General features: G+C 45.6%; 1 protein-coding gene across 1 annotated transcript in view; it reads left to right on the top strand.

Moving 5' to 3' along the window:
* Positions 1-23,190, top strand: part of LOC148511927 (inter-alpha-trypsin inhibitor heavy chain H3-like) — a 233,322-nt gene extending 210,132 nt beyond the window's left edge. Inside the window, exons 20-22 of the mRNA XM_088482493.1 lie at positions 11,565-11,737; positions 12,760-12,871; positions 23,052-23,190. Coding sequence (XP_088338619.1) covers positions 11,565-11,737; positions 12,760-12,871; positions 23,052-23,190 — 424 coding nt within the window. The remainder of the gene's footprint in view (positions 1-11,564; positions 11,738-12,759; positions 12,872-23,051) is intronic.
* The last annotated feature ends 2,094 nt before the right edge of the window (positions 23,191-25,284 follow it).

The following is a 25,284-nucleotide window of genomic DNA, read 5'->3' as shown; positions in this document are numbered from 1 at the left end:
TGTCCACACAATATTGGTGGCGTTGTCAGATATCACAAATCCCCAGGAGAGTCTAAGTGGGGTAAGCCACTGGGCGATGATTTCCCTCAGTTTCTCTAAGAGGTTGTCGGCGGTGTACCTTTTACTGAAACCGATGATACACAGCGTAGCCTGCCTTGGAATGAGCTGGCGTTTCTGAGATTCTGCTACTGGTGACGCTGCTGTTGTTGCTGCATAAGGTGATACATCTACCCAGTGGGCTGTCACAGTCATATAGTCCTTAGTCTGCCCTGTTCCACTTGTCCACATGTCCGTGGTTAAGTGGACATTGGGTACAACTGCATTTTTCAGGACACTGAGGACACTTTTTCTGACGTTTCTGTACAGTCTCGGTATCGCCTGTCTAGTGAAGTGGAATCTAGACGGGATTTGGAACTGGGGACACACTACCTCCATCAATTGTCTAAATCCCACAGCACTAATGGCGGATACCGAACGCACGTCTAACACCAACATAGCAGTCAAGGCCTCAGTTATACGTTTTGCTTCAGGATGACTGCTGTCGTACTTCATCCTCCTCACTGAGGACTGTTGGAGGGTCAATTGTTTAGTAAAAGTAGTGGTGTTCCTACTTCCTCTCTGGGATGATGAACGACTCCCAGCAGCAGCAACAGCAGCAGCGGCAGCAGGAGGCGTAGCAATGCAGGATCATCCAGAGGAATCCCGGATAGGAGAGTCAGTCATGCCAGTGACATGGCCTGCAGGACTACTTCCGATCCTGACTAAGGAGGAAATTGACGAGGAGGGAGTTGACGGTGTGGTTTGCAGGCGCTTGGATACAACAGGACAACGGGATTTAGGTGTCCCTGGACTGCTTACGGTCTTAGCCAAAGTTTCTGAACTTGACAGTAACTTTTTATGAACGCGCTGCAGGTGCCGTATAAGGGAGGATGTTCCTAGGTGGTTGACGTCCCTACCCCTACTTATTTCACCTTTACATATGGTACATATGGCAAGACAGTTGTTGTCCGGATTTGGATAGAAATATTGCCAGACCAAAGAGGTGGAATGTTTGGTCTTCTGCCCAGGCATGACCGTGATGGGCTTTTTCATCCCATGGACAACAACTGTCTCCCCCGGAGCCTGATTTAAACAAACCACATCACCATCAGAATCCTCCTTGCCAACTTCCTCCTCAGCGCCAGCTACACCAGTATCCGCATCCTGTTGTACTTCAACAGTGACATCTTCAATTTGCATATCAGCAAGTGGACTGTGGGTGCTCCTTTCAGCACTTGCAGGAGGCGTGCAAATGGTGGAAAGAGCCACCTCTTCCCATCCAGTGCTGGGAAGGTCAGGCATCGCAACCGCCACCACACTTGGACTCTCCTTGGGGATTTGTGATATCTTCTTAGAACGCACAGTTCTTTGCTGTGCTTTTGCCAGCTTAACTCGTTTGATTTTTTTAGCGGGAGGAGGGCTTTCATCGTCATGTGAAGCTGAACCACTAGTCATGAACATAGGGAAAGACCTTAGCCGTTCCTTGCCACTCCGTGTCGTAAATGGCATATTGGCAAGTTTACGTTTCTCTTCAGATGATTTAAATATTTTTTTCAAGGTCATTTTCCTGAACTTTGTCATTTGGGATTGTATGTGCCCTCTACTATGACATTGGGCATCGGCCTTGGCAGACGACGTTGATGGCATGTTATCGTCTATGTCATGACTAGTGGCAGCAGCTTCAGCACTAGGAGGAAGTGGTTCTTGATCTTTCCCTATTTTATTTTTATCGGAGAAAGTTTGGTCCTCCATTTATGTTATTTTGATATATACGTGCGGCTAAGGCGCACACAAACACAGAAAATAATTTTTGATTTTTGTTGGAGTCTAGTGCACTTTGTGGGTTACACCACCCTTTAAGAAATGAGCCAGCCAGCCCTTTACTTATGGGATACAGGCGCACGCTTGGCGCTGCTCCTTTATTAATTCACGTGCAGCTACAGCCCACACAATTCACAAAGACAGAAAAAAAAGAAGAATTTTTTATTCTTTGTGGAGCGCACTTTGGGGGTTACACCACCCTTTAACAGACAGACGCACGCTTGGCGCTGCTGCTTTGAGGATGCACGTACAGTGCAGACAATTCACAAACACAGAAGAAAATGTTTTATTTTTGTTGGAGTGCACTTTGGGGGTTACACCACCCTTTAACAGACAGACGCATGCTTGGCGCTCCTCCTTTGTTGATGCATGTGCAGCCACAGTGCACACAATTCACAAACACAGAAAATATTTTTTTATTTTGTTTGGAGTGTACTTCAGGGGTTACAGCACCCTTTAACGGTCAAGCCAGCCGGCCCTTTACCTATGACACAGGCGCACGCTTGGCACTACTTTGTTGATGCACGTGCTGCTACTGCGCACACAATTCACAAATACAAAAAAAAATATTTTTTTATTTTGTTTGGAGTGCCCTTTGGGGGTTACAGCACCCTTTAATGGTCAAGCCAGCCGGCTCTTTACCTATGGAACACAGGCGCACGCTTGGTGCTGCTCCTTTGTGAATGCACGTGCAGCCACAGTGCACACAATTCACAAACACAGAAAAAAATTTTTTATTTTGTTTGGAGTGTACTTTGGAGGTTACAGCACCCTTTAACGGACAAGCCAGCCGGCCCTTTACTTATGGAACACAGGCGCACGCTTGGCGCTGCTCCTTTGTTGATGCACGTGCAGCCACAGTGCACACAATTCACAAACACAGAAAAAAATTTTTTATTTTGTTCGGAGTGTACTTTGGGGGTTACAGCACCCTTTAACGGACAAGCCAGCTGGCCCTTTACTATTTGGACACAAGCGCACACTTGGCGCTGTTTCTTTGTTGATGCACGTGCAGCCACAGTGCACACAATTCACAAACACAGAAAATATATATTTTTTTGTTTGGAGTGTACTTTGGGGATTACAGCACCCTTTAACGGACAAGCCAGTCGGCCTTTTACTTATGGGACACAGGCGCACGCTTGGCGCTGCTCCTTTGCTGATTCACGTGCAGCCACAGTGCACACAATTCACAAACACAGAAAATATATATTTTTTTGTTTGGAGTGTACTTTGGGGGTTACAGCACCCTTTAACGGAGAAGCCAGCCGGCCCTTTATTTATGGGACACAGGCGCATGCTTGACGCTGCTCCTTTGTTGATGCACGTGCAGCCACAGTGCACACAATTCACAAACACATAAAATATTTTTTTATTTTGTTCGGAGTGTACTTTAGGGGTTACAGCACCCTTTAATGGACAAGTCAGCTGGCCCTTTACTTATGGAACACAGGCGCACACTTGGCGCTGCTCCTTTGTTGTTGCACGTGCAGCCACAGTGCACACAATTCACAAACACAGAAAATATTTTTTTATTTTGTTTGGAGTGTACTTTGGGGATTACAGCACACTTTAACGGACAAGCCAGCTGGCCCTTTACTAATGGGACACAGGCGCACGCTTGGCGCTGCTCCGTTGTTGATTCACGTGCAGCCACAGTGCACACAATTCACAAACACAGAAAATATTTTTTTATTTTGTTTGGAGTGTACTTTGGGGGTTACAGCACCCTTTAACGGACAAGCCAGCTGGCCCTTTACTATTTGGACACAAGCGCACACTTGGCGCTGTTCCTTTGTTGATGCACGTGCAGCCACAGTGCACACAATTCACAAACACAGAAAAAAAAATGTATTTTGTTTGGAGTGTACTTTGGGGGTTACAGCACCCTTTAACGGACAAGCCAGCCGGCCCTTTACTTATGGGACACAGGCGCACGCTTGTCGCTGCTCTTTGTTGATGCGTGCAGCCACAGTGCACACAATTCACAAACACAGAAAAATGTTTTTTATTTTGTTTGGAGTGTACTTTGGGGGTTACAACACCCTTTAACGGACAAGCCAGCTGGCCCTTTACTATTTGGACACAAGCGCACACTAGGCGCTGTTCCTTTGTTGATGCACGTGCTGCCACAGTGCACACAATTCACAAACACAGAAAATATATATTTTTTTGTTTGGAGTGTACTTTGGGGATTACAGCACCCTTTAACGGACAAGCCAGCCGGCCTTTTACTTATGGGACACAGGCGCACGCTTGGCGCTGCTCTTTGTTGATTCACGTACAGCCACAGTGCACACAATTCACAAACACAGAAAATATATATTTTTTTGTTTGGAGTGTACTTTAGGGGTTACAGCACCCTTTAATGGACAAGTCAGCCGGCCCTTTACTTATGGAACACAGGCGCACACTTGGCGCTGCTCCTTTGTTGTTGCACGTGCAGCCACCGTGCACACAATTCACAAACACAGAAAATATTTTTTTGTTTTGTTTGGAGTGTACTTTGGGGGTTACAGCACCCTTTAACGGACAAGCCAGCTGGCCCTTTACTAATGGGACACAGGCGCACGCTTGGCGCTGCTCCGTTGTTGATTCACGTGCAGCCACAGTGCACACAATTCACAAACACAGAAAATATTTTTTTATTTTGTTTGGAGTGTACTTTGGGGGTTACAACACCCTTTAACGGACAAGCCAGCTGGCCCTTTACTATTTGGACACAAGCGCACACTTGGCGCTGTTCCTTTGTTGATGCACGTGCAGCCACAGTGCACACAATTCACAAACACAGAAAATATATATTTTTTTGTTTGGAGTGTACTTTGGGCATTACAGCACCCTTTAACGGACAAGCCAGCCGGCCTTTTACTTATGGGACACAGGCGCACGCTTGGCGCTGCTCCTTTGTTGATTCACGTGCAGCCACAGTGCACACGATTCACAAACACAGAAAATATATATTTTTTTGTTTGGAGTGTACTTTGGGGGTTACAGCACCCTTTAACGGAGAAGCCAGCCGGCCCTTTATTTATGGGACACAGGCGCATGCTTGACGCTGCTCCTTTGTTGATGCACGTGCAGCCACAGTGCACACAATTCACAAACACGTAAAATATTTGTTTATTTTGTTCGGAGTGTACTTTAGGGGTTACAGCACCCTTTAATGGACAAGTCAGCCGGCCCTTTACTTATGGAACACAGGTGCACACTTGGCGCTGCTCCTTTGTTGATGCACGTGCAGCCACAGTGCACACAATTTACAAACACAGAAAATATATATTTTTTTTGTTTGGAGTGTACTTTGGTGGTTACAGCACCCTTTAACGGATAAGCCAGCCGGCCCTTTACTTATGGGACACAGGCGCATGCTTGGCCCTGCTCCTTTGTTGATGCACGTGCAGCCACAGTGCACACAATTCACAAACACAGAAAATATTTTTTTATTTTTTTTGGAGTGTACTTTGCGGGTTACAGCACCCTTTAACGGACAAACCAGCTGGCCCTTTACTATTTGGACACAAGCGCACACTTGGCGCTGTTCCTTTGTTGATGCACGTGCAGCCACAGTGCACACAATTCACAAACACAGAAAAAAATTTTTTATTTTGTTTGGAGTGTATTTTGGGGGTTACAGCACCCTTTAACGGACAAGCCAGCTGGCCCTTTACTATTTGGACACAAGCGCACACTTGGCGCTGTTCCTTTGTTGATGCACGTGCAGCCACAGTGCACACAATTCACAAACACAGAAAATATATATTTTTTTGTTTGGAGTGTACTTTGGGGATTACAGCACCCTTTAATGGACAAGCCAGCCGGCCTTTTACTTATGGGACACAGGCGCACGCTTGGCGCTGCTCCTTTGTTGATTCACGTGCAGCCACAGTGCACACAATTCACAAACACAGAAAATATATATTTTTTTGTTTGGAGTGTACTTTGGGGGTTACAGCACCCTTTAACGGAGAAGCCAGCCGGCCCTTTATTTATGGGACACAGGCGCATGCTTGACGCTGCTCCTTTGTTGATGCACGTGCAGCCACAGTGCACACAATTCACAAACACATAAAATATTTGTTTATTTTGTTCGGAGTGTACTTTAGGGGTTACAGCACCCTTTAATGGACAAGTCAGCTGGCCCTTTACTTATGGAACACAGGCGCACACACTTGGCGCTGCTCCTTTGTTGATGCACGTGCAGCCACAGTGCACACAATTCACAAACACAGAAAATATTTTTTTATTTTGTTTGGAGTGTACTTTGGGGGTTACAGCACCCTTTAATGGACAAGCCAGCTGGCCCTTTACTAATGGGACACAGGCGCACGCCTGGCGCTGCTCCGTTGTTGATTCACGTGCAGCCACAGTGCACACAATTCACAAACACAGAAAATATTTTTTTATTTTGTTTGGAGTGTACTTTGGGGGTTACAGCACCCTTTAACGGACAAACCAGCTGGCCCTTTACTATTTGGACAGAGGCGCACACTTGGCGCTGTTCCTTTGTTGATACACGTGCAGCCACAGTGCACACAATTCACAAACACAGAAAATATATATTTTTTTGTTTGGAGTGTACTTTGGGGATTACAGCACCCTTTAACGGACAAGCCAGCCGGCCTTTTACTTATGGGACACAGGCGCACGCTTGGCGCTGCTCCTTTGTTGATTCATGTGCAGCCACAGTGCACACAATTCACAAACACAGAAAATATATATTTTTTTGTTTGGAGTGTACTTTGGGGGTTACAGCACCCTTTAACAGAGATGCCAGCCGGACCTTTATTTATGGGACACAGGCGCATGCTTGACGCTGCTCCTTTGTTGATGCACGTGCAGCCACAGTGCACACAATTCACAAACACATAAAATATTTGTTTATTTTGTTCGGAGTGTACTTTAGGGGTTACAGCACCCTTTAATGGACAAGTCAGCCTGCCCTTTACTTATGGAACACAGGCGCACACTTGGCGCTGCTCCTTTGTTGATGCACGTGCAGCCACAGTGCACACAATTCACAAACACAGAAAATATATATTTTTTTTGTTTGGAGTGTACTTTGGGGGTTACAGCACCCTTTAACGGACCAGCCAGCTGGCCTTTTACTTATGGGACACTGGCGCACGCTTGGCGCTGCTCCTTTGTTGATGCACGTGCAGCCACAGTGCACACAATTTACAAACACAGAAAATATATATTTTTTTTTTTGGAGTGTACTTTGGGGGTTACAGCACCCTTTAACGGATAAGCCAGCCGGCCCTTTACTTATGGGACACAGGCGCATGCTTGGCCCTGCTCCTTTGTTGATGCACGTGCAGCCACAGTGCACACAATTCACAAACACAGAAAATATTTTTTTATTTTGTTTGGAGTGTACTTTGGTGGTTACACCACCCTTTAACGGACAAGCCAGCCGGCCTTTTACTTATGGGACAGAGGCGCACGCTTGGTGCTGCTCGTTTGTTGATGCACGTGCAGCCACAGTGCACTTAATTCACAAACACAGAAAATATATATTTTTTTTTGTTTGGAGTGTACTTTGGGGGTTACAGCACCCTTTAATGGACAAGCCAGCCGGCCCTTTAGTTATGGGACACAGGTGCACGCTTGGCGCTGCTCCTTTGTTGATGCACGTGCAGCCACAGTGCACACAATTCACAAACACAGAAAAAATATTTTTTTTTGCACTTGGGGGGAGCACCCCTGATGGACAGAGCACCCCCTGGACAACACTACAGCACCCCTTTAGGACTGGGACACTGCACAGGACTTTGGAGTGGACACAGCCCCTATGGACAACTGACTGCACAACACAGTCCAGCCAGCCCCTATGGACTTTGAAGGAGTGGTCACAGCCCCTATGGACAACAGCAGCACAGCACACTACACTGCACTACACTACACTACACAGCCCAGCCAGCCCTAACTCCCACCCTTCCTCTTCACTGTCCACAGACGAGTGAGAAAATGGCTCCGACGCTGGTACCTTATATAGGATCAAAACCCGCGTTTGGTTTGGACTGGAGTGTACTCTCGGGGGTTACAGCACCCTTAACGGTCAAGCCAGCCGGCCCTTTACTTATGACACAGGCGCACGCTTGGCACTACTTTGTTGATGCACGTGCGGCTACTGCGCACACAATTCACAAACACAGAAAATAATTTTTTTTTTGGTTTGGACTGGAGTGTACTTTGGGGGTTACAGCACCCTTTAACGGTCAAGCCAGCCGGCCCTTTACTTATGACACAGGCGCACGCTTGGCACTACTTTGTTGATGCACGTGCGGCTACTGCGCACACAATTCACAAACACAGAAAATAATTTTTTTTTTGGTTTGGACTGGAGTGTACTTTCGGGGGTTACAGCACCCTTAACGGTCAAGCCAGCCGGCCCTTTACTTATGACACAGGCGCACGCTTGGCACTACTTTGTTGATGCACGTGCGGCTACTGCGCACACAATTCACAAACACAGAAAATAATTTTTTTTTGGTTTGGACTGGAGTGTACTTTCGGGGGTTACAGCACCCTTTAACGGTCAAGCCAGCCGGCCCTTTACTTATGACACAGGCGCACGCTTGGCACTACTTTGTTGATGCACGTGCGGCTACTGCGCACACAATTCACAAACACAGAAAATATATTATTTTTTTAGCACTTTGGGGGAGCACCCCTGATGGACAGAGCACCCCCTGGACAACACTACAGCACTCCTTTAGGACTGGGACACTGCACAGGACTTTGGAGTGGACACAGCCCCTATGGAGAACTGACTGCACAACACAGTCCAGCCAGCCCCTATGGACTTTGAAGTAGTGGACACAGCCCCTATTAACAACAGCAGCACAGCACAACACAGCCAGCCCCTATGGACTTTGAAGTAGTGGACAACAGCAGCACTACACTACACTACACTACACAGCCCTAACTCCCACCCTCCCTCTTCACTGTCCACAGCCGAGTGAGAAAATGGCGCCGACGCGGGTACCTTATATAGGATCCAAAACCCGCGAGACTCGGAAGGCGGGATGATGACGTTTTGCCTCGATTTCAGATCCGAGTCAGGCGGGAAAAGTCGAGCCTGACTCGGATCAGACTCGGATCGGGGGGGCTCGGGGGGGTTCGGATTTCAGCAATCCGAACCCGCTCACCCCTAGTTACCACCCACAGCTATAGCGAGCGTCCATGATGGTCTTGACCATCGCGACCATCGGGCTTGCGATGAGACCCTGCGGTAGGGTCTCGTCTGCCGCAAGCCCTGGAGTGATTTTGGCTCTATCAGAGCGGCTCTGAATTAGGCCCTCTATCCATACTTCAGTGGGACACCATTTACATTTTCCAGGTGCACGTTACAGTGGGGACAGGACCGCAATGATGCAATTTAATGCTAACCACATCATCTAACCCCCTGTATTGTCCACTTCTCTCTGTAAGTGGGCAGGATGCGGGAAATTGCACCACTCTTTCAGGAGTTAGGGGGAGCATTCGGAAATATGGACATTCCAGGAGAGTTGGTCATTATAGAATTACAGTACCTTAATAGATAACAGACATAACCACAATTATGCTGAAGGGTAGAGCTTTCGCAAAAGACTGCTCTATTCAAAGAGACAAATATTTTGTTTTCATATTAACCAAAATATTGGCTAACCCGTTTACAGAAGGGGGGTTTTGTGACTTTTGCTTCCATGGATCAAGATACTTATACCTCTTTTACACCAGACCTAAAACCCGGGTTATTGCACGGTTAACCCGGGTAGCTCCTTGGTGAAAAAGGGGACAGGGTTGGATTCCCAGGTCGAATGACCCGGTAATCCAACCCAGGTAACTTGCAGGGTTTAACACGGGAATGACCTGTGAAACTCTGCAGTGTAATTGATACGATCCGGGTCACGATGACCTGGAACGCGCCGTATGCCGGCCAATTGGCCGGCTTCAGTGGCCCTTGGAGATGATGTCATTTCAAAGCATCCACTTCCACACCGGAAGAGCCGGGTCACTGCAGACCCGGCTCCGGTGTGAATGGCGCTGAGTCAGGAATTTCCTGGGTCCGCGCTGGCTATATTCTGGGTCTGATCTGGTTTGGAACCCTGTTCCAACCTCTGGGCAGACCTGGAATTTAGGTATAAAAGCAGTATTAGTAATAATTTGGTGAAAAGTACCGAATTCTACCTACTCCAATGTGGGGTAACATTCACATATACAGTACTTGCTTAGCTTAAAATCCCTTTAGCACCCAGGGTCGGCAACAGAAATCTCAGGGCCCGGTACACTGAAAGCTCTGGGGCCCCCCCACAAAACCCCCCACTCACCCTTGACCCCCAACTTCTCTCGCAATTGCTGCATACGAAAGACCATTTTCATTTAACACCACAAACCTGGATCATGTCGCTGTGATGCGGTCTTGAAAAATAAAGGATACCCAACGAAATACTGATAGGACAGTAACATCATAAGTACACAGGGATTTTCACCCTAAGTGTTGTTTTCATGGCATAACTTCCCTTGTAATGCAAATATTTGACCTCTGTTTATTTTGTTGAATTCAGCATAAAGTTTCCTTTAATTTGATATATGAATCATTGCACAGCGTGAAGTGTAACAGTTTTTATAAACATTCGAAGTTGAAAAACATTTGAACTTCAAAAAGTGTCCACAATTTTGGCCACCACTGTATATAAAGTATAAGAAAATACAGGAGGCGCACAATAGTGAAGTATATCGTGGTAACAAGCTTTACCATAAAAGATTAAAACCACTCAAATAAACAATGTGATACATTGCAATATCACAAATAAAGCATGACACAGTGGGCATATCCAATCACAAACTGCAAACCGGCATCTTTGATGTTACTCCACGCTCCTTTCTGAACCCGTGACGTCAGCACGATCACGCCTATGTCAAACCACGCCCAGACGCGTCAGAGTTAATTATTTAATTAATCAACTGAATTAATCAGAATTACTGTAGGTGCTGCGGCCCGGGACGGGAGTACCCTTTGTAACTCCCTGTCGTCGGGTCTGTTTTAGTACCCAATCCTGGCAGCTCATTTAAATATATTATAGTGCATAATGAAAGCTAATGTTTGCAGAACCAGTGCAAAGTACAGTACAATATTCATATCAGTTCCTAGAGATTTTGGACCACCCATGATTCATCCATTGTCCTCTGCATGTCGCTGTGCACAGGCATGTTCTGCTCTGTAGAAATAGGAGCATAGTCCTCACAAATTTTTGTAATTATGGGCTATGCCGAATTTCACCAATGCACATGGTGCATCTGAAATGTATTGTCATAAGATGCTGCAAGTGGCCATCTCAGTACAGGTTGAGTCTCTTATATCCAAATATTTTGAAATACGGAATATTCAGAAATACAGATTTTTTTAGCATGACTGTGATAGTGACACTTTTGATTTCTAATGGTTCAATGTACATAAACTTTGTTTAAGGTACAAAATGATTAAAAAATATTGTATAAAATGACCTCCAGGCTGTGCATATAAGGTGTATATGAAATAGAAATGAATTTCATGTATGTACACAAGCTTTGTTTGATGTACAAAATTGGTATAAGGATTGTTGTTTCTTTAAGAAGGGCAAGACACATTGAGGCTACTGTATTCCTTAATTCAAACTATGAGATGTTCTGCACTTTATCAAACTCCTGTACACTGTTGTATATATTCATTCTTTCAGGTTTAATTTGGAAATCAACAAGGAAAAGAATGTGACCTTTGCATTTGGAGAAGGGGCGACATTTGTTATCATTTTGCATAAAGTTGGGAATAATCACCCTCTCCACAGGGATTTCTTAGGATTTTATACTTTGGATGATCATAAATTTTCTGCAGGAGTTCATGGACTACTAGGTAAGGATTTGTATCTGATACAACTTTCACATCGCAATGCCAGGTCGCACCCGGGATCTTGTTCACGCGACCATCCCGTGTGCGAACCAGCTGAGACCCCTATCAGATTAGCTTATAGCCGGGTCGATGATGTCACTGCTATCACGTGCCAAGCCGGCGCTTGGACATGAGATCCTTTCCAAGCACCGGCTCTTCCTATGCAGTGACCAGGATCCGGGTCACACCGACCATGGTTACCGGTTCACACTGCATCGCAAGCCGGATTGAACCCGTTTTCAACCCTGCATGTTGGGTTGAAATGTCTTGTCGCTCGACCCGGCATATTTTAACCTGGCCCTTTCACACTGCACAGTAACCCGGGTTGATGCGCGTTCACGTTCAATAACTCAAGTTATTGCAGCAAGTGTGAAAGCGGTATGAGAGTACTGTAGTTAAGTACTGTGTGCAGGGCAGCCAAGAGCCGCGGCGGGCCCAAGTGACAGGGGGTGTGGCCTAATCAGGGGAGGCGTGGCCACATCCCCTTAGGAAAAAAACAGAATAAAAAAAACATTTTAGCAGCGCCGCTTCACTGGGAGGGGGGCACTGTGAGCCCCTCAGCCTGGCGCACAGCCAATGGGGGTCACGATCAGCATGATCGCTCCCCCCATAGGCATAGGAGACTGCTCCAGCTGCTGCGAGCAGTCTCCCACTGCAGCCCAGCACACAGCAGCGTGTGCTGGGCTGCTGTGATGTAGGAGGGAGGCGGGGGCGGTGCCAGACCAGGGCCCCCGCCGGGCCCCTCCAGCAAGCCTGGGCCCGGGTAATTTGTACCTGCTCCCCCCCCCTCTCGGCGCCCCTGACTGTGTGTTCTGAGCATGTTAAATGAATCTGACAGATAAATAAAGACAAGGACACTTTTGCTGCCTTTCAGCTTATTATATGTTTTTAATAATAACAATAGATTTGCTGTATAATCTAGAAATGTATCACATTTTATATTTGTTTTATTATAGTATACCTCAAAATAATGTTAATGTGTTTAGGACAATTTTTTCATGGCATCAATTATGAAATTTCAAATATTCACAAAACTGACAACCCCGCAAAGACAGGCGCAACAATGAAAGTGAAGAATAACTTGCTGACAGTGACAAGGTATAGTATATTTTCCTTGTATATATTTCTGTGTATGGTTGCATATACTATTATTTAATAAACTAAAACTTAACCTGTTAGTTGTGCAAATATGTGTCCTTATTAATAACATTAATGTGTAACAAGAAGGATATGCATATTCTAGCTGCTTAAATGATTAAATACATGGGCACTGTACCATCTCTTTTGATGAAAAGAGTTAAGACTTTATTTGTATCAACTACACTCTAACACAGATTACTTTCTGTGGACATTACAGTCACTTGACACAACAGTTGGCAGACTAGCATGGTGGAATTATTGCTTTAGCTCTCATTTTACTGTCATTGCACAGTTGTGATCATACCAAGGTTACATTGGCTATCAGTACCGACTCTCCATCCTCAGCTTAATTTGGGACACTGGCAAGTGGAGTCTTAGGACTCATGGTTATCTCTTGGACACCCATGCTCACATTACTCATACCCCAGGTAGTACAAGATAGAAGCCTCCTGCTCTTATACTTATGTTTTAGACTCATGTCTCCATACCAGTTTCTCTCTCTCTCTGCGTTCTGAGGTTGACCACTGTTGCCATGATAGCATTTTGATGGCTCAGTCTTGGGGACAAATAATGGTCTGTTTTGCTGGGCACACTCAACAAAATGAAAGGGTACAAGACTGGAATCTTAGTCCATCACTTACGCTCTTCCACCCAATCCTCCAATCCCAGTGCCGCTGGACTTACCTTTTTTTTTTTTTTTTTATTTATTTCTTTTCATGTTGCAAATTATACCTTTAAACATTCAGGTCCCCCAAAAACTCACTGCACACTTTTAAAGGTGGTACACATATTGTCAACCCCCAATTTTGCCGCCTCCCTTTTACAGGTCATGAAGAAACTATAAATCAGGGCCATAGACTTTAAAGGAGTCATGGCCCCTTTATAAGCCCTATCCAGGCTTATTGTTGCCCATTAGAAACCATTCAAAAGGAAAAGGCCCAGTATCAGCTAGAGCCAGGCTATAGGTCTTAAGAAGATCCACAAGAAATGTTTTATCGAAGCAATTTGCCAAAAAGTTTGCAACACACAGACTCCAAATGAGTCTATGGGCTCTATTTATTAACATTATTTTTACTAAAATAAAGTGAAAAAGGGTGTTTTCACACCCTTTTCACATTATTTTAGTTTCACTTGTAGTTATTACAGGGCAATTGGAGTAGAATTAGTAAAATTCTACTCCAACCCCTAGTATCACTTATTTTTAGTAAAGCAGATCGCATTTCCCATAATTGTAATGGGAAATGTGATCCGACCACAGTTACTAAAAATAAATTGTAAAAAAATACCGGGGGAAGCCCTGTGATAATAACGCCACCTGGAGGTGGCGTTATCCAGGGTCTCCCCCGGTTACCGGGCTCCCACTCTGCTCTAATGGGGAGAGCAGAGGCGGGAGCCGGTACCAGTAATCAGCTGTGTGGTCTAAGCAGACCGCAAGCTGATTGCTGTAAAAAAAAGTAAAAAAAAATTAAACATTTTTTTTTTACTTACCTGAATCCAGGGACCGGTGATCGGGTCTCCGGTGATGGCTCCTCTCCGGTCAGCTGGTCTCCCACAGTGCACTGGGGCCCGGTCATCAGGTGATCAGGCCCCAGTGCAGTATGGGAGATCACCTGATCGGGAAGCCCGGAGAAGATCACCGGAGGCCAGGAGGATGCAGGTAAGTGTAATGAAGGGAGGGGGGGTCGCGGCGGGGAAGGGGGGGGTCGCGGGGGTCCGCGATCGCGGGGGCGGGGCTTAGCACCGGGGGGCGAGGCTTAGCATCGGTGGGGGGGTAGTAGCAGTGGTCGGTCGGTGCATGCGCGGGCTCTTAGTCGCGGTATTTTTTCTGAAAATACCGCGACTAGAGTGCGGATGGGATCCGCAGGGACAGAGCTTTATCGCAAGCTCTGTCCCTGCAAGGGATTTATAGTAAATCCCTGTGATATTGCCTGAATTCGCAATGCGAATTCACTCGGTAATATCACACTACAATCCGCATTCAATATGCGGATTGTAGTAAATAGAGCCCTATGCCATTAAAAAGGCTAAAAAATAAAGTGCAATGTGTTAACATATTTGTTTATTATTATTAGGGGTGAGCGGGTTCGGATTTCTGAAATCCGAACCCCCCCGAGCCCCCCCGATCCGAGTCCGATCCGAGTCAGGTTCGACTTTTCCCGCCTGACTCGGATCTGAAATCGAGGCAAAACGTCATCATCCCGCCTTCCGGGTCTCGCGGGTTTTGGATCCTATATAAGGTACCCGCGTCGGCGCCATTTTCTCACTCGGCTGTGGACAGTGAAGAGGGAGGGTGGGAGTTAGGGCTGGCTGGGCTGTGTAGTGTAGTGTAGTGCATAGTAGCGTTGTGCTGTGCTGTGCTGCGCTGTGCTGCTGTTGTCCACTACTTCAAAGTCCATAGGGGCTGGCTGTGTTGTGCTGTGTTGCTGTTGTTAATAGAGGCTGTGTCCACTACTTCAAAGTCCATAGGGGCTGGCTGGACTGTGTTGTGCAGTCAGTTCTCCATAGGGGCTGTGTCCACTCCAAAGTCCTGTGCAGTGTCCCAGTCCTAAAGGGGTGCTGTAGTGTTGTCCAGGGGGTGCTCTGTCCATCACGGGTGCTCCCCCCAAGTGCTAAAAAAATTATATTTTTTCTGTGTTTGTGAATTGTGTGCGCAGTAGCCGCATGTGCATCAACAAAGTAGTGCCAAGCGTGCGCCTGTGTCATAAGTAAAGGGCCGGCTGGCTTGACCGTTAAAGGGTGCTGTAACCCCCAAAGTACACTCCAGTCCAAACCAAAAAAATATATATTTTCTGTGTTTGTGAATTGTGTGCGCAGTAGCCGCACGTGCATCAACAAAGTAGTGCCAAGCGTGCGCCTGTGTCATAAGTAAAGGGCCAGCTGGCTTGACCGTTAAAGGGTGCTGTAACCCCCAAAGTACACTCCAGTCCAAACCAAAAAAATATATATTTTCTGTGTTTGTGAATTGTGTGCGCTGTGGCTGCACGTGCATCAACAAAGGAGCAGCGCCAAGCGTGCGCCTGTGTCCCATAAGTAAAGAGCCGGCTGGCTCATTTCTTAAAGGGTGGTGTAACCCACAAAGTGCACTACTCTCCAGCAAAAATAGAAAAATATTTTCTGTGTTTGTATATATCAATATAACATAAATGGAGGACCAAACTTTCTCCGATAAAAATAAAATAGGGAAAGATCAAGAACCACTTCCTCCTAGTGCTGTTGCTGCTGCTGGGAGTTGTTCATCATCCCAGAGAGGAAGTAGGAACATCACTACTTTTACTAAACAATTGACCCTCCAACAGTCCCTAGCGATGAGGATGAAGTACGACAGCAGCAAAACGTATAACTGAGGCCTTGACTGCTATGTTGGTGTTAGACGTGCGTCAGGTATCCGCCATTAGTGCAGTGGGATTTAGACAATTGATTGAGGTAGTGTGTCCCCGGTTCCAAATCCCGTCTAGATTCCACCTGCATCCTCAAAGCAGCAGCGACAAGCGTGCGTCTGTCTGTTAAAGGATGGTGTAACCCTCAAAGTGCACTCCACAAACAATAAAAATATTCTTCTTTTTTTTTCTGTCTGTGTGAAATGTGTGGGCTGTAGCCGCACCTGCATCCTTAAAGCAGCAGCGACAAGCATGCGTCTGTCTGTTAAAGGGTGGTGACACCCTCAAAGTGTGCTACACAAACAATAAAAATATTGTTCTTTTTTTTTCTGTTTTTGTGAAATGTGTGGGCTGTAGCCGCACCTGCATTCTTAAAGCAGCAGCGACAAGCGTGCGTCTGTCTGTTAAAGGGTGGTGACACCCTCAAAGTGTGCTACACAAACAATAAAAATATTGTTCTTTTTTTTTCTGTCTTTGTGAAATGTGTGGGCTGTAGCCGCACCTGCATCCTTAAAGCAGCAGCGACAAGCGTGCGTCTGTCTGTTAAAGGGTGGTGACACCCTCAAAGTGTGCTACACAAACAATAAAAATATTGTTCTTTTTTTTCTGTCTTTGTGAATTGTGTGGGCTATAGCCGCACTTGCATCCTCAAAGCAGCAGCGACAAGCGTGCGTCTGTCTGTTAAAGGGTGGTGACACCCTCAAACAATAAAAATATTGTTCTTTTTTTTTCTGTCTTTGTGAATTGTGTGGGCTGTAGCCGCACTTGCATCCTCAAAGCAGCAGCGACAAGCGTGCGTCTGTCTGTTAAAGGATTACATCGGTGACAGCATCCAAGTAGGCATGTCAGACAGTCCGTACCTGTACTGGCAGGAAAAAGAAGCAATTTGGAGGTCCCTGTACAAACTGGCTCTATTTTACCTGAGTTGCCCCCCCTCCAGTGTGTACTCCGAAAGAGTGTTTAGTGCAGCCGGGAACCTTGTCAGCGAAAGGCGTAGGAGGTTGCTTCCACAAAATGTGGAGAAGATGATGTTCATAAAATGAATTATCAACTCTTCCAGGGAGACCAGCCTCCAGAACGTACAGAGGGACCTGTGGTTGTGGATTCCAGCGGGGACGAATTAATACTCTGTGAGGATGAGGATGTACACAACACTGAAGAGGGTGAGGAATCGGTGGATGAGGAGGATGAGGACGACATCTTGCCTCCGTAGAGCCAGTTTGTGCAGGGACAGATTAATTGCCAGCTTGTTTTGTGGGGGCCCAAACGAACCAATCATTTCAGCCACAGTCGTGTGGCAGACCCTGGCGCTGAAATGTTTGGTTTGTTAAAGTGTGCATGTCCTGTTTATACAACATAAGGGTGGGTGGGAGGGCCCAAGGACAATTCCATCTTGCACCTCTTTTTTTTCTTTGCATTATGTATAGTTTGGGGCCTAGTTTTTCAAACTGCCATCCTGTCTGCCACTGCAGTGCCACTCCTAGATGGACCACGTGTTTGTGCCGCCCACTCGTATCTCTTAGCATAGTCATCCAGCTACCTCGGTGCAACCTTTTGGACATAAAAACACTATTGTGAGGTGTGAGGTGTTCAGAATAGACTGGAAATGAGTGGAAATTAAGGTTATTGAGGTTAATAATAGCTTAGGAGCAGAAAAACCCACAAATTCTGTGATTTTAGCTGTTTTTATGCTTTTTTTCAAAAAAATACAGATCCAAAACACAAAACCCAGAACCCAAAAAACAGAAGGGTGGTTTTGGCAAAACCAATCCAGATCCAAAACACGAAGAAAGATCCAGATCCAAAACCAAAACACAAAACACGAAAAGTGGCCGGTGCACACCCCTAATTATTATAAATATTTTTTAATATATTGTTACAGTTCTGATCTTCCAGTGGTTCGGAATTCGGATTTTAAATCTGAATTTCGGATTTTAAATCCGAATTTCAGGTTTTGGATTGTAAAAATTACATGATTTAATATGGCTGGATGGGGACACAAGGGGAGCTGGTTCTGGACACAGAAGGGGAGTCAGCTGGCTGAGGACACAAAATGGGAGCTGGCTGGCTGGAGACACAGAAGGGGGACTGGCTGGGGACACAGAAGGACTGCTGGCTGGGGACACAGAAGGGGGGCTGGCTTGACACACAGAAGAGGGACTGGCTGGGGACACAGAATGACTGCTGGCTGGGGAGACACAGAAGGACTGCTGGCTGGGGACACAGAAGGGGGGCTGGCTGGACACACAGAAGGGGGACTGGCTGGGGACACAGAATGACTGCTGGCTGGGGAGACACAGAAGGACTGCTGGCTGGGGACACAGAAGGGGGACTGGCTGGGGACACAGAATGACTGCTGGCTGGGGAGACACAGAAGGACTGCTGGCTGGGGACACAGAAGGGGGTCTGGCTGGCTGCAGAGACGCTGCATGGCTGGAGTTGCAGAAACACGGGGGGGGGCTGCACGCGTTCAATAGTATAGTTCACCTAGGTATCAGAATTTATTATAAAGGTTCATATTTATTATTATTTGCAAATAACATCACAACGAACAAAATATTTAAAACGAAAACAAAGTGCAGAAATGTGTAATAGAAATTAAGGTGATTAAAACCTGTTCGCTGTACTATGCACTGAAGTATAAGTTATTCCAACACTCTTTTGCATACTTTTCTTCTATGCGTTATTGTACTTGTATTTTTTTTTTTGTATTTTTGTCCCTCAGTGTTGGAAGAGGCGACACTAGGCTGATGCTGGTTTGGGAGCAAAGGAAAAGGGCAAGTGACTTTGCACGTTGGCAGAACCATGTTGCACTGTAAGGGGAGAGGAATGCGGCAGATGTAAAATGTACAGAGAGATTTAGATTTGAGAGTCCACATTCAAATCTGAATTGCAGTGTAAAATAAAGCTGTCCAACATTTTTCGGATAAATACAATAACAGGTGTGATATATGTCAACATGAGAATATCAACATGGTCCTTGAGAATGTCAACATGGTCATAATATCAACGTTGACCATGCCAACATTCATAATGTAGACCAGTAGTTCCCAAACTCCTCCATTACAGTCCAGGTTTTAAGGATATCCAAGCTTGAGTCCAGATGGTGAAATCAAATTGACTGAGTTACTAATTAAGTCACCTGAGCTCAAGCTTGGCTATCCTTAAAACATGGACTGTCATGGTGGAGTTTGGGAACCTCTGATGTACACAGTGATGAGATGTCGACATGTTAGAATGTCGGCATGTTAGAATGTCGACATATTGTCCCTGGTGGTCCAGTGGTGACTTACCTTGCTCCTGATAGCTGCAGCTAGTCCAGTGCGGCTTCCTGGTCCCTGCAGTCATGTGACTGTTATTTCCAGGTCGGACTAGCGATCCTCCAGCATTCCGTTGAGTATTTATCACCTAACCCTACCTCTAGCGCTTAACCTCACACCCCGAGGCCTAACCCAAACTAGCCCCCGGCAGCCTAACTCTAATCCTCCTGCCCGCAACCTAACCTAACGTTTGACATTCTGAAAAAGTAGACATTTCACTGGTCAACATTCTGAGAATGTTGGCACGTTGTATGTTGACATTTTAACTGTTGACATTCTGGTGTCGACATTGTAATTGTCAACTTTTGACTACATCCCTGCAGTAATAGCCAGTATTTACCCTGCATGCAAAAATTAATAAAAGTATTTGCACCCCTCGCATTGTTACATGGTTGGTTCCAGATACAAAGTTACCTGTTTTTTTATTTGCTCCCAACTCAGAAACACTTGTATCTTTTAGTGTATTATACTTGTATAAGTGATGTTTAAAGTAAAGTTCACTATTACAACTAGTATCCGTATTGTGTGCTACTTTGTTTTGCACTAGATACTGGTAAAATTAATCTACTGTAGTCAGGGGGCACTCCAGTGAAGGGAAATGTGTCCTAAAAGGGTTCAATTCAACGTGAATTAAATAACGCCGGGAAGCAGCTTAGAGAGCTATTCAAATCAGCGCGCTGTTATGTTGGAGAATTTCCGTTCTCACACCTTTAAACATGGTGCTTAGTCGTGAGAACCAGCATTCTCCGACATAAGTGCTTGGCACGATGCTGTTTCCGCCACGCTAAGGGCAGAAAACAGCATTGCACCAGCAGTTTTGTCAGGTTTCTGCTCGCACCCCAGGAGGGATGCATGAAGAAATCCTTCAGTCGGGCTTAACAGCGCGCTGAATTGAATACCTCCGGGAGCTCCATCCGGTGTTATTTACATTGAATTAAGGCCCTGATTCAGGGCCGGTCTTTTTTTTGACCACCCACAGCTATAGCGAGCGGCCAGGAAGATGGTCGCGATGGTCAAGACCATCGCGACCATCGGGCTTGCGACGAGACCCTTGTGGTAGGGTGTCGTTGCCGCAAGCCCCAGAGAGATTTCGGCTCTAACAGAGCCGAAATCTCTCCCACTGACATCACTCGTGATGTCAGTGGGGCCGCCCCCAAACGGAGGCATTCACATGGGAATGCCTCAGTTTGATCAGCCACTCCCCCGGCCCGCCCACCAAAGGGGGCGTGCTGTCACTCAACATCGACAGCACACCCCCTTTGGTACGACACCCCGAGCAATGGATTGCCCGTTGCTATCCGGGTCTCGTGCATGCGCACGACGGAGCCGGCTCCATCGTGCGCATGCGCTCTGGGCCACCATCGACCCAGCTGTGAGCGCTCAGCGCTCATGACCGGGTCTGAATCAGGCCCTAAGCCCATAGATTCCTAGAAGATTGTTATTGGTCACACCATGTGGTTAGACACTATACAGTATATATAAAGAAATATGCTACCGTGTATAATTCTGGATGCTATTACAATGTATCCAGTACACTGGGCCTGATTCAGACCCGGACGCAAGCGTCCGCTCGATCGCTCTGAGCGATGTTTTTCCGTCTGCGCATGCGTACTGTTCTAAATACGCATGCGTCAACCAGTCTGTGCGATGTGAATAATTCGTATGCTCGTAAAACAATGATTGAGCGCTACTATGAGTGACAGATAGTGCCGTTTGTGAATGGTAACAGGGGAAGGTGCTTGTGAATGGGGGAGTGGTGCTGCGAACCCAGGCGTGTCTGACCGTCAGAACGGAGTTTAATGGGTGTGCATAATTACCAAAGCAGCGTCATTGAACATGTCTTGGATGATTTTTCCCTGAACTGCTCGCACTGCTTGTGGGAGGCTAGGTCTACCTTAAGTGCTGCGAGCAGCTCCGATGGCTCCCGATGGTCCCGATTAATCCTACATTTCCCGGAGATGACGTTTGTTGCGAGTGGCAAGGTGAGGTTTTTAAACACTTGCGAGTGCAATAAGCCCTCGCCCGCTTGGATATAGAGGCGTCCTTACACCGCAAAGAGTGAGCGCATGTTTTGCACAGACGGCCCCTTTTTGAGAGCGAGCGGCCGGGTCTTAATCAGGCCCACAGTGTCTTTCATAGTGAGCAAGTAAGTGCTGCTTGTAGATTCACAGAGTTTATGATCTTATCATATAACTATGTACTGCACATCGTAATGCTGTGATTATTCACAAAATTAGTGGTCACCATCTCTGGTAGTATTGGAGTAGAGATGCTATGCTGTTAGGTTGTTTGTGTGTTATTTGTGGTCACATCTTCTTGTTCAAAATTCAAATCATAGTTGTTTCTAATAATATTAGTACTAGTTACTATAACACAATTTATAAATTACAAGTGGATTAACAAATTGTCTTTGATGAGCTTCCCTTGAAAATCCAACAAAACAGTAATATTTCCTTGATTGGCGCTCCTCCTGTTAAAATGTTCCTTCCCCTAGACACCACATTCTTTATTATAACAGCAGATTTTATCTGTATTGAGTGTGAGAGTCAGCATGCCAATGCTATCACTAAAGCTGTGTACACACTACCCGATAAATGCTGCTTAGCCGATAAACGCTCTGATCCGACAAAGCGATTATCGGATCAGTGTGCACCTGTACACCCTGATCAATTTCTTGTTCAGTGTGTACTTTCTTTTGAACTCTCCAATGGGATCAGGGGGTCAGAAACTATATATAGTGTGTGCAGCACACGCAATATTGTCTTGATCTGACAGTGGCAAGAGCGTTAGAGGCAGTTATCGGCTTCAAACACTCTAAGGGTGGGATGTACTAAGCATTGCATCTGCGATGTGATACATCCCGTTTTTAATCGGGTACATTACTCCAGATGTACTTACAAAAGTGTTTCAAGTCACAAAAGACAGCTCTCCCGATGTGATAGCCCTCTCCTTTGTGATAGCCACGGATAGAGGGATTTCCAGGTTTAACACCCAGACGTCCCTCTGGTGTCCTTTTACATGCACAGAAGAACGCCCGGCGTGGGGAAGCTGGGAATGGTCCGATTGGATCCCTCTCAGGGGGAGTCCTGACTAGAAGCCCAGAAGCCCATAGGCTTCTATTGGGTAATGCCACCTTAAGATGGCATTACACACTGGGGTGAAGCATCGGAATGCATTGCATTTTTGTTGGCTTGCCAGTAACCAGCACTGCTACAAAGTCTTGGCTTTTATTGAAAATATTGATAGACTGAAAATCATTAAAGATTTTGCTATTTTATAGGATATAAAATGTTCTGCAATAGGTAACGCCAGAAACTCTGAAGATATTCTAGACTGAGTATGCTATGTACTTATGTCCCTTGTGCCATCTAGATAATTTTTGTTACTAAGTATTTTGACAAACATTATGTTTAATAATAGTTGTTACTATTGTAATTTTAGGGGTGTACAAAGTGACTACAGAAAAGACCCCAGGAATGGCAGTAAGGTTCCCTGCTGGTTTGTCCATTCGAATGGAAAAGGGCTAATAGACGGAAGTCAAAAAGATTATATTGTACCTGATATCTTCAGTATCGATTAGGAGAAACAATACGTTGGAATTAATTGAGATTTAGGGCTCTATTCATTATGTTAATTATTGGGTTCACGCAGGCGCACAAAAGCCTTGGCGGAAGGAGACGGACAGGACTACTTCCCATAGGCAAGGAGCGGGTTGCGGGAGCAAACGCCATCTGAAGATGGCGAATGCTCCCACAGTCAAGTTCCAAAAATATTGTATTTTCGGTGATTAATGAATTTCTGTCCCCATACTAGTGTATAGGTACAGCGGACCATTTCGGGAGAGGAAGGTGAGCAGGAAATATCTGCTTTTGTTTTTTTTTCAGAAATTAAGTGATAATAAATAGAGCTCTAAGAATAATATAATATATTCTTACTAGAGGTGCATCAAGCATAATAAATGTGTATTCTTATGCCTTAGTATACTATAAAATTTTAGCTTCAGTGTTACTAATAAATGTTAGTCGGAATATTTACACAATATTAGAATGTAATGAAGTGTCATGTGCACAAGAAAATATTGCCTGAGTGCATGTTCAAAGCTGCATTTCAATAATGTTTGTGTAATAAATGTAATGAAATATAAACATGTCCACGTCTGTTGTTAAAATTGCAATGGGAATCTTTCTGCAGTAGTCCAAATGGAAGGTCAATTAAATATGGTGAATAAATGACTGTGACTTGATATATTACAGCTATTATGCTAATTATTTCAGTACTATTAGTTGCATGGGTCAAGAATGATGCTCAATTATGAAAACACATTTATTTATTTATTTATTTATTAACAGTTTCTTATATAGTGCAGCATATTCCGTTGCGCTTTACAATTGGAAACATTGATAGAACAAAACTGGGTAATAACAGACAGATATATAGATAGGAAGGCCCTGCTTGCAAGCTTACAATCTATAGGGAAATAGGCATTGATACAAAAGGTAGGTGCTATATATTGCAATTTGGTCCGGCCAGAATGCAGAGTTTCTTGGTGGGCTGCATGATCCAGTCACACAGGAATGTCGGCAAAATGTCAGGAGTATGTGAGAGAAAGACAATATGTGAGGTTATGTGTGGACTGTGAGAGGGGATGTAATAAGACATGGAAGCTATGAAGGTTATGTGGTCAGTGTACTCAAGGGGGTAAATTTACCAAGATTCAAGTTTTGTTCGAGTTTGTCCGAGAATCAACTCGCTGGACATCGCCGAAACTCGGGTGAGATGAGCCTTGTAAATCTCGCAAATTTACTAAGAAAGGAGTTTGCTCAAATCGAGTTTTGCGATGGTGAAGTAATTTGAGATTTCTCAGTTGAGTTTTGTGCTATCTCGGGCGATGAAGTTAAATTAGTCGCCAGAGACCATAGGAAACATTGTTTTGATTGGTTGAAAAGGTGACATGTGATCGACTGTAACCAGGGCCGAAACTATGATTTTTGTCACCCGGGGCAAGGCCATAATAAGACGCCCCCCAAAAAAATACAACATAAAGGACGAAAAGGGTGTGTGGTTTTGTGACACAATAATGCCCCTTAGAACACATTATGCCACACATTTAATGACCCTTATAACACAGTATACCACAGTTATGCCCCTTACAACACATTATGCCACACAGTAATGTCTCTTACAACACAATATGCTACAGTAATGCCCTTTACAACACTTTATGCCACACAGTAATGTCCCTAACAACACATTATGCCACAGTAATGCCCCTTATACATTAAGCCACAGTAATGCCCCTTATACATTATGCCATAGTAATGCCCCTTATACATTTATGCCACAGCAATGTCCCATATACATTATGCCACAGTAAGACCCCTTACACATTATGCCACAGGCTCCTTACACATTATGCCACAGTAAGGCCTCTTTTATACTAAGCCACAGAAAGGCCCCATCTCCCTTCTCTTACCTGCCAGGGCCGTGCGTGGGGTGAGCTCGGGGTGGTGCGGGACGGGGCTTCCACGCGCTGTGGAACTGTCAGCACTGCTGTCATTGTAATGTGGCCCCGCTCGCGAACCAATTGGAGCTCACGGACCGGCAGCCTCTGCTGATTGGCTGCCGGTCCGCGAGCACTGATTGGCTTGTGACCGGCACCACATTAGACTGACTG

Source organism: Taudactylus pleione, unplaced genomic scaffold (assembly GCF_031769625.1).
Source record: "Taudactylus pleione unplaced genomic scaffold, aTauple2 ptg000289l, whole genome shotgun sequence".
Taxonomy (NCBI): domain Eukaryota; kingdom Metazoa; phylum Chordata; class Amphibia; order Anura; family Myobatrachidae; genus Taudactylus; species Taudactylus pleione.
The sequence above is the reverse complement of the archived record's forward strand: the minus strand, read 5'-3'. Positions and strand labels throughout refer to the sequence as shown.